Source organism: Apiospora hydei, assembly GCF_038363865.1.
Source record: "Apiospora hydei strain CBS 114990 chromosome Unknown utg000011l_segment0_segment0, whole genome shotgun sequence".
NCBI classification, from domain to species: domain Eukaryota; kingdom Fungi; phylum Ascomycota; class Sordariomycetes; order Amphisphaeriales; family Apiosporaceae; genus Apiospora; species Apiospora hydei.
Window position 1 is genome coordinate 104,848 of NW_027117370.1, and position 14,347 is coordinate 119,194.

The 14,347-nt window shown below is 53.4% G+C and overlaps 4 protein-coding genes across 4 annotated transcripts; 2 read left to right on the forward strand and 2 right to left on the reverse strand.

Moving 5' to 3' along the window:
- Nucleotides 1-785: 785 nt before the first annotated feature.
- Nucleotides 786-2,763, forward strand: PG997_015247 (uncharacterized protein; the record flags this gene model as incomplete). The annotated part of the gene is given in 4 exon segments (XM_066819561.1): nucleotides 786-838; nucleotides 936-2,001; nucleotides 2,019-2,119; nucleotides 2,181-2,763. 4 exon segments carry the CDS (start codon nucleotides 786-788, stop codon nucleotides 2,761-2,763), a joined length of 1,803 nt encoding a protein of 600 aa, XP_066660446.1.
- Nucleotides 2,764-3,668: 905 nt separating this feature from the next.
- PG997_015248 (myotubularin-like protein) lies at nucleotides 3,669-6,152 on the reverse strand (the record flags this gene model as incomplete). Its single annotated transcript, XM_066819562.1, has 1 exon — nucleotides 3,669-6,152. One exon carries the CDS (start codon nucleotides 6,150-6,152, stop codon nucleotides 3,669-3,671), a length of 2,484 nt encoding a protein of 827 aa, XP_066660447.1.
- Nucleotides 6,153-7,381: 1,229 nt separating this feature from the next.
- On the forward strand, nucleotides 7,382-8,348 carry PG997_015249 (40S ribosomal protein uS3; the record flags this gene model as incomplete). The annotated part of the gene is made up of 2 exons (XM_066819563.1): nucleotides 7,382-7,404; nucleotides 7,583-8,348. The coding sequence occupies 2 exons, from the start codon at nucleotides 7,382-7,384 to the stop codon at nucleotides 8,346-8,348; spliced, it is 789 nt and encodes a 262-aa protein (XP_066660448.1).
- Nucleotides 8,349-9,981: 1,633 nt separating this feature from the next.
- PG997_015250 (uncharacterized protein) lies at nucleotides 9,982-11,481 on the reverse strand (the record flags this gene model as incomplete). The annotated part of the gene is made up of 6 exons (XM_066819564.1): nucleotides 9,982-10,459; nucleotides 10,518-10,809; nucleotides 10,864-11,115; nucleotides 11,193-11,271; nucleotides 11,360-11,385; nucleotides 11,460-11,481. 6 exons carry the CDS (start codon nucleotides 11,479-11,481, stop codon nucleotides 9,982-9,984), a joined length of 1,149 nt encoding a protein of 382 aa, XP_066660449.1.
- Between the last annotated feature and the right edge of the window lie 2,866 nt (nucleotides 11,482-14,347).

Genomic DNA, 14,347 nt, shown 5'->3' on the forward strand with positions numbered 1-14,347 from the left:
GGAGGCAAAAGATAGGGATGAGTCAGCAAGGCAAGGTTTAGCGTAGGTTGTTGTTACCCATGGCAAGCGGCGATCTACGGACCTGCCGCCAAAAGGAGGCTGTTTTAGGGGGACCAAAAGGCCCATGGCCCGATTTAGGAGCCATCCATATCAGGTGACTGACTACGCGTATCAACGGCAGTCTCAAGCGCCGTATCACAGTCCAACGTGTTACAATAGATCAATCGAGACCTCTGAGGAATGTTTTGGTTTTGCGCTATGTCAGATCATTGATGCAGTGGAAGAATGAAAGAAGCAACTGTCTGGTCTACCTGAATATTCCTTTTCATTCTGCATATTTCCCAGAATAGCGCCTCTGAATGGCGGATTGGATCGAGTCACACGGAGACGGCAGGTTGCTGGGCTGGGCTGGTTGGGTTGACATTGACATCAATTGCTGCCCGTAATGGATTCAGCAATGTAATGTCGTAACGGCCTTCTCCTGCAGGCTGCAGGCCTGTGGCGTCAAATTCCTGTAAGTCCGGCCGCCTACCTCGTTGCGCGTGGCTGGTGGGTTGAGGGGCAGCGAAAGTACTTTCTCCCAAGTACTCCGTACTCGTCGCAAATCCGATATCGATTGTGATTTAACTGAGCGAACGTGGGGCAGCGACACTGTCAATGGCGGGCACCACCACCCATCAGCCAAATTTAGAGTGACTCAACGCTGCGATCTTCCAAAACCAGAACTGGTTACAGACCGCAGTCGAAACTCCAACTGTCCCCCAAAGCCTCAGCCGTCGTTCAGGATGCCTACCATTGCTGTCGACAAGTATGCGCTCTTCGAAGCGCTGGGTCAAAAGTGCGTACACTACACCCCTCCTCCCCTCCAGCGCCGCGGCCGCTGGCTGCCCGCCTTACAGCGCAACAAGCAGCACCCCCACTAACAGCCCGCCCAGATACACGACCCTAGAGTTCGAGGATCTCTGCTTCGAGTTTGGTATCGAGTTGGACGAAGACACCGAGAACGATGACCGTCCCATCGTCAATGGCGTGCAGGAGGTGCCCCAGCTCAAGATTGAGATCCCCGCCAACCGATATGACATGCTCTGCTTCGAGGGCATCGCCCTGATGCTCAACATCTTCCGCGGCAAGAAGCCCACCCCCAACTTCCGACTCATCACCCCGGCCAGCGGCGAGCTCGAGACCATCACTGTACGTGAGGACACCATGAAGGTTCGGCCCCTGGTGGCAGGTGCTATTCTTCGCAACATCACCTTCACCCAAGAGCGCTACGACTCCTTCATCGCATTACAAGACAAGCTGCACCAGAACTTGGCGCGCCAAAGGACACTCGTCGCCATTGGCACCCACGACTTGGACACCGTCAAGGGACCTTTCACCTACGAGGCGCTGCCTCCCCAAGAGATCAAGTTCGCGCCTCTGAACCAGACCAAGGAGATGACGGCCGAAGAGATGATGACTTTCTACGAGAAGGACAAGAACCTGGGCAAATACCTGCACATTATCCGGGAGAAGCCCGTATACCCCGTCATCTACGATGCGAACCGCGTGGTCTGCTCCATGCCCCCTATCATCAACGGAAACCACTCTAAGATCACCATGGATACCAAGAACGTACTCATCGAGGCTACAGCGACTGATGCGACCAAGCTGGCTATCGTTATTGACATGATGGTCACCATGTTCTCAACATACTGCAAGGAGGAGTTCACAGTCGAGCCCATCAAGGTCCTCTCCGACCACAACGGCCAAACCAGGATAACACCCCATTTGTCGCCCCGGTCACAAGAGGTTGAGATAGATTACCTGAACGGCTGCCTCGGCCTGGAGCTGAAGGCGGATGAGGTGTGCCAGCTGCTTTCCAAGATGGCGCTCACCGCCAAGCCCTCGAGCAAGCCGAACCTGGTGGAAGTGTCCATCCCCCTACCCGAGCAGACATTCTGCAACGGTGCGACATCATGGAGGACTTGGGTATCGCATATGGTTTCAACAAGCTTCCTCGTATGTCGGTCAACAAGACCGTAGGCGCACCTTTGAGCATCAACAAGATGACCGATATTGTGCGTTTCGAATCGGGTATGGCAGGCTGGAGTGAAGTCATGCCCTTGATTCTGTGCGGGTAAGTACATTTCGCAAGATGGATTACTCTCTCAAGGCCAAGAAAGCTAACCACGACGCAGTCACGACGAGAACTTTGCCTGGCTGAACCGGGAAGACGACGGCAAGACCGCCGTCCGGCTGGCCAACCCCAAGACCCAAGAGTACCAGATCGTCCGGACCTCGCTCCTCCCCGGTCTCCTCAAGACGATCCGCGAGAACAAGTCGCACAGCCTGCCCGTCAAGGTCTTCGAGGCCTCCGACGTCGTCTTCAAGGACGAGACCAAGGAGCGCAAGGCCCGCAACGAGCGCCACTACTCGGCCGCCTGGTGCGGCCGCACCTCGGGCTTCGAGGAGGTCCACGGCCTGCTCGACCGCGTCATGCTGATGCTGCGCACGTCCTTCCTGACGCGCGAGGAGGGTCTGGGGTCTAACAAGACCGACTTCGAGGTCCGCCAGGAACACACCAAACGCGACGGCTACTGGCTCGAGGCCATCGACGAGGCCACCTTCTTCCCCGGCCGCGCCGCCGCCATCTTTGCCCGCATCGGCGGCCAGAGCCGGCGCATCGGCGAGTTCGGCGTGCTGCACCCCACCGTGCTCGAGAAGTACGAGATCAAGTTCCCCGTCAGTGTGCTCGAGGTCAACCTCGAGGTCTTCCTATAGATATAGAGGCAGGGATGGAGAAGAAGAAGAAGAATGAGCAAAAATGAATGAAAGAGTACCACGGGCTTCAAGTAGTCGATCATGTCAGCTATCTGAGTAGGTAGCTATACAGTCTGCTATGTAGAGAGAGGCATAAAAGAGTAAAAGACGTGCTGGGCTACTGTTGCTGAAGCAAGGTCCCAAAATTACCAAGTTTTTACGTGACAATGGTGCTGAGATTTTCAATCTCCTCGCTCAAGTGCCTTCCATATTTAACTTAAGGCACACCTATAGACCCTAAAACCTTACTGCAGCTTGACGTTAGTATATCACTTCGAAACTACACGTAGAACACAAAAGATGGAGGGATTGGTTATGGATCATGAATCATAGTATTGATTTCGCATTATACTCATACAATATCAACCAGCACCGCCCCGCTGTCTTCTATGTATGGGCGGTCTGCTGGCAGCACATCTTCGGAATCCCTTTCCCCTCCCTAATCTTTCTGTTCTCTCTCCCGTGTTATCCTTTCGAGAAGAAGAGCAGGGTACGGATGAACAAGAGCCATAAACCAACTGCTCTCAACTACTTCGCAATAAAATCCCCGATTCTATCCACCGCCTCTGCAGCCTCAGCATATACCCGGTTGTACCAAGTCCGGTGCGCAAGCTCTTCTTCTATAGCAGGTAAAATAAGCCCTCCTATGCCGCGCGGCTTCGACTTCTCCTGCTCCTCATCGTCATCGTCGAAGCAATGCTCGTACCCGCTCCCCGACGAAACCGGAGACGCCCCCGCGAAACGAGACCGCCACGTCTTCGCCGCTGACGGCAGATATGGTCGACCAGATACTGGAGCGCCGCGGCTTTGTGCGGGATGAAATCCTGGAAGTTCCACACGCTATCGGGTCTTGGGTGGTATAGCAACTAACTCATTTCCATCTCCATCGCCCCATCCATCGGCTGCTGTTGCTTCGTAGTGCTGTTGTTAATTCCTTCGACGCTGGTATGATGCTGTGGCGGTGGTGATAATACCGTCGACACTGGAGCCACGTCTTTCATCTCCTGTGCTGGTTCTTCTTCTTCATTGTTGGCCTTGAGGCTGTCTTGAACTCCACTGTCGGTTGACTGTCTCGTTGCCGCATTGCTGTTGATCGGCTTGCTCCCTGGATCCGAACCGCCGAATATGCCTTTTCCAAGGTCGACGTTTGCGAGACCTTCCTTGAGCTTCGCGATATTATCCGCGAATGCACCCGGGCTGTCGGTACTGGCACTTTGCCGAAGGGAAGGCGTGAGTGCTTCATGTGCCGTCTCAACGCCGCTGAGAACACTCTTGCTGGTAGGCAGTTCAGGCGGTTGACTTGTTGGCAACGGACTGCGGCCTCTACTCGCAGGCGTGCTCGTGACGAGAGGGTTGTTAAGTGCATATTCGCCTATGCGCTCGCCCCTGGCAGCTGCGTTGTCAAGCTCCTCGTTCATCTCCGCGTCGCTCCTGCCAAAAGCGCTGGCCCACCACCGAATCTCGTTCATGCGCGGGAAAACGAGTCTTTCGCGCCCGCTCTGTCGGTCATCGATGGTGTTATCGTATTTGGGGTTCAAGAACTCCTGCCGGCGACTAAGGAAGTAGTCCCACACACTCCTCGTCCGCTCCTTGGCTTTGGCGTCACATCGTTCTTTCTCCGAGTTCCACAGGAAAGAACCGTACTGCGCTGCATAGAGGTGGTAAAGAAGCCGTCGTAGGAAACGCTCGTTGAACTCAAATTGTGAAGGATGTTGATGCAGCAGTTGATATGTCGCATCCAGGAATTGGTGGAAGACAGGTGAGATGTCACTGGGTTTAGTCGCTTGGCTCGCCTCTACTGTTGGGCGAGTCTGTCCGGCTTCCTCGGGCGGCGACGCAGGGTCGTCAGATTCAGCTGTAGTGGCTGTAGAATCCGCGCCATGGCCGCGATTAAAGAAACGCTTTGCACTGGAGATGGCACTGTCGAATACCTCGCCCGCACGTCCTTCCGACTCGCCGGGTTGTAGAGTGCTGCCGGCCATTGGATCCTTTTCGACAGTAAACCACTTCTCGTGGTTGAGGTATCCAGCCCGAAGCGCGAACATATGACCGAAGGAGAGCCAGTCTTTCTCGACAAGCACGATAAAACCTTCTATGGTGCGATAGTAGGGATCAAGCATCATCTGGGACAGAGCTGAAAGCTGGCTAGTGCGATCCCATCCATCAGAGCAATGGATGAGCACATGAGAATGTTGGATGCCCACTTGCCGGGCAATGAGCGCAGCGCCATCGAGGATACCGTAGATATGCCGTATCCAGTTACTCTTCTCTAAGAGGTGGCGGTTCGGGGGCAGGCGGCTGATATCGCCGTCCTTGATGGCTTCTATAACCATGTTGAGGGAGTCACGCATGACGTGGATGTTATCGATGTTCAGATAAGCCTTCTTCGCAAAGTCGTAATTCTTCATGTCCTCGGAGCCCTTGCCCATGGCCTGCATGACCACGGCATTGATCGTCGGACGGGCATCCACAATCAGGTTGTTCTGTTGAGCACCGTATACAACCCGTTTTCCCGTCTTGGGATCCACGCCAGCAGTGCCGCTTTGCAGTAGCTCATCCTCGAACTGCGAAACTGCATCTTGCGACTTGCCATCCGGGCTGCTGCCCTCCCTCAGATCAGCGTGGCTGGAAGCTGGGCTGGGTTCGACCGACTCGCCGGGGTTGACATCGAGCCCATTAAACTCGACCGTGGCGGAAGCCGAAAAGCTGGCGCTGACAATGCGCTCATCTTGAACACTTCGATTTCCTCGAAGACCAGTGCGGGGCTGCGAACTGCGAGTGATGGAGCAGTTATTGAGGGAGTGCAGGTATGTCAAGACAGGTATACGCTGACGGGAGCGGTAAGGTCCTGCGTGCTTGATTACATTATCGGATATGTTGGAGGGGACTACCAGTAGTCCAGGGTATGTGGGCGAAAATGTATAGTCCTGATTGATGGTAGATATTCGCCAGCCGCGGTCAACAGATTTGGTACTGATGCCCTGCCGACGGAATTCTGTTTTGGGGTCGTAGATTTCCCAGCCGTTCAGGTGCTTCTCCTGCTTCAGCGGTTGGTAGCTGAAGGCATACAGCTTCTCTATTGAACCCAAGCGACACGTGTGATTCCGAATGTGTTCGAAGGCTTCGCGGGCAGCAGCTTCTTCGGCGAAGTGGAAGCTGATGAACATGAAATCGCGGCATCGTAAACGGATCGTCGAGGGTCGGCCTGAAGAGGGGTGGGAGGGTCTGAAGTTGCAATGAGCAAGGATCGGGTAGGCTATATAGAGCTCGCGCGGGCGTCCTGTCGGTTCTGCGGGTGGTATCACCATTACGATATGATGATCTGTCAGATGCATGTCGCCCTTTTGCATCTCGCCGCCGCGGACGGCCTCGACGCCGGGGATCTTTTTTGACGTGCATCGTGCTGGAGGGTTTTTGAGAATCGCCGATATTCTAGAATATTACTATCACCGAGTTTGTGGCATTGGGGTGAAGGGTGGTCTTTGTAGTACGGTGGCAGAAAGGAAGGATTCAGCTGCGCGTTAGAGCTCGGCAGCTAAATTCATGGCAAGTGATTGGGGGGTTGCGATGTGGCCTGCATCACTCAGGTGCTTGGAGAGACGCGGAACCGCCTGGCCTTGAATGCTTGGGGGAGAAGTAGCAGGCAGTCAGTCACCGTGAGCAAACTGTGAGCAAGCAAGATGATCACACGATGTGCTGGTGGTGCTCTGTCAGTCTTCTTCCAGAGGCCGGCTTGTTGGGCTACAAGGTAGCACTGGTCTGGATTTGTGCTACTGTCAGGTCATATGGCAAAGGTGCATTGCTGTCGCAAGCTCAGCCAATGTCATCAGCAGAAGAAGCGTGTACGTAAAGCAAAGGCATAGGAGGTAGAAGGACAATCAGCCCAGCTGTAGTGGGGTAAAAGGTAAATTGTCCAGGGTGACAACAAACCGCTTCCGACTGACAGTCATAAACAAGCAGATACTAAGATCATAGCACTACAATATCAGATTTACGATGCATTTGATTTCAAGAAGAAACAAAATAGTATCAGAAATGTATTGATTCCATGTTATCCATCTCAAATAAAACAAAATTTGCTATCAGTTCAGACTAATACCAGTTGCATCGTAGCTGCTCTCTCGCAGGCCTGTCTGTCAGTGATGCAAGTGTCCACTGTCGGAGGTCTGGAGTGTGGCTGGTGCCGACGTCACATGCGAGCACTTACTACTAGACAGAATATCAAGGTGGGGTCGTTCTCTTATCGATTGCATGGGGTAGTTGAATGCCAAGCAACAGGAGCCCTTGGTCTGTGTCCTCAATCTCTGACTTGAGGTCTCTCTCCTTCTCCCAAAGTACCCAGGTACCTCTGAATCACAGTCCAGCAGCGCAAAGTCACACCCACACAAGAAAAAAAAGCCCTAACCAGCCAAAAAATCGAGGGTGCAGCCAGTTGGGCAAAATCTCCACCACGACATTTGGACCGAATTCTCGCGATATCTGCCATCCCACTCAGACGACCCTCTTCGCCCTCGACCAGTCCTCCCCTCACAACCCTGTTCAACAGTCATCTCACAACCAGCAAAAAACTATCGTCAAGATGGCCGTCCCGGGTACTCAGATGTATGTCGATTGATTCCCTACCGCAATCACGAGAGGCAGAGAGAGAGAGGCGGGGACATCATCGTCGGTTGCCGCAGAGATGCGCTCCGTGATGGTCTCACGTCTGTCTCGCTCGACTCGATTGATTGATTGTCGTATCTTTTCAAATCGTACTGACATATCGTGTTCCTCATCGTAGCTCCAAGCGCAGAAAGTTCGTGGCTGACGGTGTTTTCTACGCCGAGCTGAACGAGTTCTTCCAGCACGAGCTGGCTGAGGAGGGTTACTCCGGCGTCGAGGTCCGCGTCACGCCCACCGTCACCGACATCATCATCCGCGCCACCCACACCCAGGAGGTTCTCGGCGAGCAGGGCCGCCGCATCCGTGAGCTCACCTCGCTCATCCAGAAGCGCTTCAAGTTCCCCGAGAACTCCGTCTCCCTCTATGCCGCCAAGGTCCAGAACCGCGGTCTGTCCGCCGTCGCCCAGTGCGAGTCCCTCCGCTACAAGCTCCTGAACGGTCTTGCCGTCCGTCGTGCTTGCTACGGTGTCCTCCGCTTCATCATGGAGTCCGGCGCCAAGGGTTGCGAGGTCGTCGTCTCCGGAAAGCTCCGTGCCGCCCGTGCCAAGTCCATGAAGTTCACCGACGGCTTCATGATCCACTCCGGTCAGCCCGCCAACGACTTCATTGACCACGCCACCCGCCACGTCCTGCTCCGCCAGGGTGTCCTGGGTATCAAGGTCAAGATCATGCGCGGCTCTGACCCCGAGGGCAAGGCCGGTCCCCAGAAGTCTCTGCCCGATGCTGTCACCATCATCGAGCCCAAGGAGGAGCAGAGCGTCGTCCAGCCCATGAGCCAGGATTACGGTGCTAAGGCCGCCCAGATGCAGGCTCAGGCTGAGGCCGCCCGCGCCGCCGAGGAGCAGGAGGGTGGCGAGGAGGCCGCACCTGCTGAGCAGCAGTAGATTTGAGGCAAGTCGGTGCTGGACTTTTCTCAAAAAGAGACCCCTAATGGAATCATGATCGAGGAAGGGGACGGGAAATGTGAACGAACGAACGCACGGGTATGAAATCTCTCACAATGGCGTTATCACGTTTACGTTTGCATTTGCAAGGGAACGGTTTCGGGGAACACAAAAATTTCTTGAACTACGTGAGTAGTTGCCATTTGGCCGTGTCTGTAATGGTCATGATACCGTAGATGACTGCATGAACAAGCAACATCACTACCAATGCTACTTCTTGCCCTGGCAAACCTGATCTCACCTGTGATATGCTCATTGAAGACTCGACCTCAAGTCAACTGTGATTCTTCACTTGAAACGTGGATTGCCACGCACACGCTTGGAGGACACTCCACAGTAGGGCTGCTAGTCTGTGAGCAATGCCGATTGGGGGGGCTCGGTGTACAATGTGAACGAACAAGTTCGATTACTTTCGGCTGTCTATCACCCACTTATAGCTCCTCTAGTGAATTGTGTGGCTCCTGCGCATATCCTGCAAGAAATCGAGCCCATGCCCCAGGCTTGGCAATTACGCCATAGCCCTGCATATGTAGTGGTATCAAAGCGCATACATACATATGTCGGTCCATGACCTTCAGCTAACTGGTATCTCTCATTCATGTCTGTCTTATGATCTCTATCGATGGGGGGAAAGCAAGTATAAGTAAGTTAGATAGCGAGAAGCTGGAGGTGGTAGTAGGAAGAAAGTGGTTAGAGAGTGAGAAAGAGCAAGTTGTTGTCTCATCTGCTCTTCCATCCTCTCCTTTCCGCCTACCCTCTCTGGAGCTCAACTCCCTTTTCATCTATATTCTCGTCTGTCGCCCTTTCGTCATGTTTGTTGTTTGTTTCTCTTCCATGATGATGATGGTGGTGGTGGTTGATGATGGAAGAATTGACTCGACTCTCGATTCGACTCGGACTCGACACCGTCTCATCTGTTCCTCTTCCATATGGCCCGCAGTCGGCCGTAGGCCGTCCCCTTTTCCAGTCTTCTCCCGCGCGCAACAAGTAAAAATATTCGTACAGACTATGCACAGCAATCTAAAGCCGTGTGAGTGCGCCATCTCTCGCCGCCCTCCGAACGAGTCCAAAGATGAAACAAGGACAAAAAAATACAAATCTGAGAAAAAGAACCCGTGAGGTAGATCTCGCTACCTTTCTTTTTGACTGCAGAGCCCACAAACTCCTACACAAGTGTTGCCCAGCAGCAGCAGTTCATTTCTCTGCTTCTGTCTGCCTGATTTCCACCCAACCACCCCTGAACGCCACAAAAGAGATCCCAGAATATACCCACCCACCCAACCAAGCCAAAACCCATTGTTGTTCTTGTTGTTCCTGCCAGAGCCCTCATTCTCATGCCTTCCTACAAGTCATATGCGATATTCCTCTGCTCAAAATGTTCGTAGGAGAGGCCGTTCCCTTACGGGTTATAACTCCAGTAATAATAAGCGAGTTGTGCCCGTAAAAGTCCGAGCTCGAGACCTCCGTACAGTTGTTCTTGGCCGAAAAGTGGACAGGGACGACGGGGAGGATATATACAGTTTTGAACCGAGAAAAAGATTGTATAGATCTACAAGGTAAGCGCTTCGAGGCTTTACCGTTCGCCGCCTTTTGTTTTCGGTTGCATTTCGATCGAATTCCCATACGCTTTTGCGACATGGCCATTTCCATTGCCATTTCTCCTCGAGGATGACTCGTCCTCGGAATCGTCTGCGAGATCAGAAAGACCAAAAGCGCCCGACTCCTCATCGTACGCTCGCATAAGCCCCTCGCGATCTCCGCTGATTCTCGGGTCGGTGCTGCGTCGCGCCTGCATGCTGAGTCTCGTCTGGATGCTGGAGATCATATCGGTGCCGGTGGCGTCGTTGCCGTCGCGGCGACCGCCAAGCATCTTGTCGCCGTTGGGATCTCGGCGCGAAAGGTTGAGTAGGTAGACACCCGTAAAGGTGGTGAGGAATCCGCAAAGCAGCGAAAGGGTGTTGACCGCATCTGACGTGTTGAAACCACCGAAGAGGATGAAGGAAGCGCAAAGGGTGGCGGTCGTGAATGTGACGTAGTATAAGGGGTTCACTCTGCAACGCTATTAGCCAGGGACTCGTCCAGGAAGCTGGTTCGATTAGGGCGACGTACATTTGCGTCGAGAAGGTGGCCAATGCCTTGTTGAAGTAGTTCATCTGAATAAGAATGCAGACGGTCGTCAAGATCATGAAAACGTAAGTGGAGGCGTGGCTGAATTGGTTATGGCCGGCGAACGTGAGCTTCACCGCGATGCCGAAAGCCTTGACGGACATGACGGAGACGGATCCGACAGTCGAGCAGATCGAGAGGTAGATTAGAGGGTTCTTCTTGCCGTGGATGGGCGCAATCTTGTAGATCATGACGCTGGCGTACACGATGACCACGAAGCAGTAAAGGAGGTATCCTGGGATTTTGTTAGGGGCATGAAAACACGGCGCATAGTCTCGGGTTTACTCACCGGGCTGGAGCGCAAACTGGAGGATCTGATCAATAGTCTCAATATTCTCATCTGGCGGAGCATGGAGAACAATGATGATGGCACCGATCAAGCAGATTGCGCAACCGAGCTTGCCCAGTGTACCCAGCTCTTCCTTGAGGAAATAGGCTCCCAGAACTGCTCCTATCAACACACTGAGGGCACCTAATGGCGTTACGAGAATGGCGGGGGCAAATGCATAGGCGGCGAAGTTGCAGATTTCTCCGAGAACCACTGGAAGGCATTTATTGTTAGATTCTGGGCCCCGAGTCGTTCGCATAGGGTCGCATGGTGCTCACAAGATAATATACCAGCCCACCAGACCGGGTTCCGTAGGTAGACGAAGCCATCGCCTTCGAAGCCATGTCGTTCGCTTGTTTGCATCAACCCCTGGAAAACGAGATCAGCCCTGAGTTAGAACAGAGTGGGAACCTTGGTGAGAAGGCGGCGGGTGGCTCGAGGAGTAAGGTGCGCGTACCTTTTTCGTTATGACGAAACTCGTGCCTGTACAAACGAGCAAGTTAGTCGCTAGTCATACAGACAGGTGTCGGTTGGACATGTTCAAGGGATCGACATACCTATCGCCAAACTTGATGACATGGCCAAGGCCAGTCCAATATATCTACAAGCAAAACCACATTAGCATCCGGCACTTGAGTTCGCGAGGTCGGTCCCCCTGATACAGGGGCCCATTGCCCGGGAAGGTGAGAAGTGAGGTTGCCATACTTCTCGTCAAGCATCATTCTGTAAAGGATGCGCCAAATCGTGTTGGATCAATATATTCCAAGTAATTGCTCGGGGTCCTCGAACGGGCGTATGCTGATTGTATAGTAGCTCGCGCCTGGCGAGAAACAGAAGGTGGTCCCAGTAGTGTAAATGCAAGCGCAGTAGTGCAAAGGCAAGCGTATTCGCAAATGCTCAATGACGGTGATCCGAATGCAGCTCCAGGATAGTTCGTGTAGCCGATGGCGTTCGTTTGCGCACTCCAATGGAAGGTGGCTAGAAAAGGCGGCTGGATGCCACGGACAGCTGAATCAAAGGACTGGTGGTGGCAGCGCACACTAGAGGGAATGAACCAGATACATATGGGGGCAGTAACGATCGTTGTTGGTCGGAACGGAGCTTCGAGATTCGAAAAGAAGGGCGTGAAGTCTTCTTTGCTGCGTCGGAGGAAAAAAGACAAAGGCGCAAACAGTGTCTTGTCAGGGACGTGGTCGTCGGTCGTCTCGTCGGGGGTGGGAGAAAGAAGGTTAGATGGAGATCAGTAGAATTGGACTGAAGATGCGATGCGATGCGCTGCGATCAGATCAGGACGGTTAATTGCGTTGGCAATCCAAAATGCGACTTTTGGGCAAAGTGTCCCTCCTGGCTGGCTGTTAACCTTCCTAGTCAGAAGACCTAATCTAGCGTGTCGAGTCGGGCTTGGGGGGTCTCTTTCTGTGGTTTGGGGGGAAGGTCTGTCTGTGTCTGGACTGGGTGGGCAGTAATGGATTCTAGATTCAATCAATTGCCTGTACCAAGTCCGGCGAGGACTCGGGGCTAGGAGAATAAAGGTAACGAGAACCACTTTGGGGTGGGCGTTACGTATGTTTCGAGGTTTCAGGACGGCTACATCACACACACACACGCCTACCGGCTCGCTCTGGGGCTGCTAATAAGGCCTAAGAAGGAGGCAGGAGACACCCGGCAAGTGGGGATTCCCAGTCACACACCCCCTTCCAAGGTTCCAAGCTGGTGTTTGGTGGCCGGCGCGCTATGAACATGTACCCCCTCCGGAATGGGACCCAAGGGCACATGGAGCTGTCTGTCTGTCTCCAGGGCTGTCTGTCTTGTGGTAAGACAAGACAGGTAGACGAGTTGTTGGCCTGCCTCGGCGTTAGGAGAACCACTCTACTAGCACACACATACAATCAAGCTGCCCTCCGTCGGACTTTTTCAACATCGTGATACCAGTGAGGCAATATGCAACATTGGATCTGGATGGTATGGCGTGGCGTGGCGTCAATTGATGTGCCTGGAAGGGATCGCACAGGGATGTGGCAGGTAACGCCCTGCAGGGGAAAGGGCGCACTCACCACCTCACTCTACCTGAAAGATTGCCAGACCAATTGCTTATTGCACGCTGCTAATTCTAGTGTGTAGATAGTTACACATATACAGAGCATCAGAGGGCGTAATATCATGCCTTTAGAAACAAGATTCCATATTCTGTGTTCTCTGATCAATGATGTATTTAGCCCACCAAGGTTGCGGAGATGCGGTCCTCAACTGGAAACCTTAAGCCACCGCGGTTCTCTCTACAATTGGGGCCTCGGAAGCAGCCTGGTGGCTCTCACCCGACTCTCATCAAACATATCGAATCGAATGTACCACATGCCGAAACCGACGGTGATTGTACCTCTTCTCACTCGACCTTCCTCTTTTCTGCCCTGCACAGCCACCGAGCTCGACTAGTGATAGTGCATCTGCAGAAAACTAGATGCGGCAATTTCCCGGGAAGTGCAGTGGTGCACAGCGTGACAGATGATGACAACGTGGACGGGGACGCGAAAGCTCTTTGAGACTAACCGCCAAGGAAACGTGTTTTAAAAATCACCACTCGAGACGCTTGGGGATCGAGAGGCCTCTGCATACCACACGCGATTGAGCGCATATTTTAGTTATGTAAGTATTAGTACTTATACCCCCGTACCCCATCTTATCTTGACTTGCAATGAGACAGTCCGTGTCGGGCAAAGTTGAGAGAGCATTCAATACTTTTCTAATGACGGTGGCTCGGGCGAATTTCAACACTTCTGCTCGGACTGGGCAAATGAAATAGCAAGTGCCCACCCCGTATTTCCAGCGATATGACGTGTCGCCCGCTGAAGCCGACGGGAGGGCAAAATGCGGCACGGGGAGGGACCTCTCCATTTCCTTGCTTGCCTTACGATGGCACATGGCACCAGGATGCCATTCCAGAAATAAACCCCCGGCATTTCGCAATTTGGGCGCTCCGCTTCCGACCATCGATGGTTCCTCGACTCGTCTCGTCCTTCCTCCCGGCCGTGTCGCCCGTAGTTCATATAAAACGATGACCCCTCGGGTGTGACTATCTTGGTCACTATTCCTCCTAGTGGTGTTCTCGTAACGCCATTACGAATCGTCTTGCAACGATGAAGCCCTTCTGTGGCTTATACAATTCCCACATCGTCTGCCGCGTCATACGAACTAAAACGCCACCTAAGGCTAAGCTCTGGTCGACACTAGAAATCATCGTGTACATAAACGAAGACGACCCCTCGTATTTTTCTTAGGTAATTCACTAGGTGGTCAGAAAGGTGTAAGTGTCCGCCGCGGCAAAGACTATGCACTCGTGCAGGGTTATCAGCCGTGCCTGGCGGGCTTCCTCATACTCGTCGCCATCGGAACTCATGCGATAGGCAGGTGTGTGTTCGTGAGCATCTCAAAGCGCTACCATGTTGTC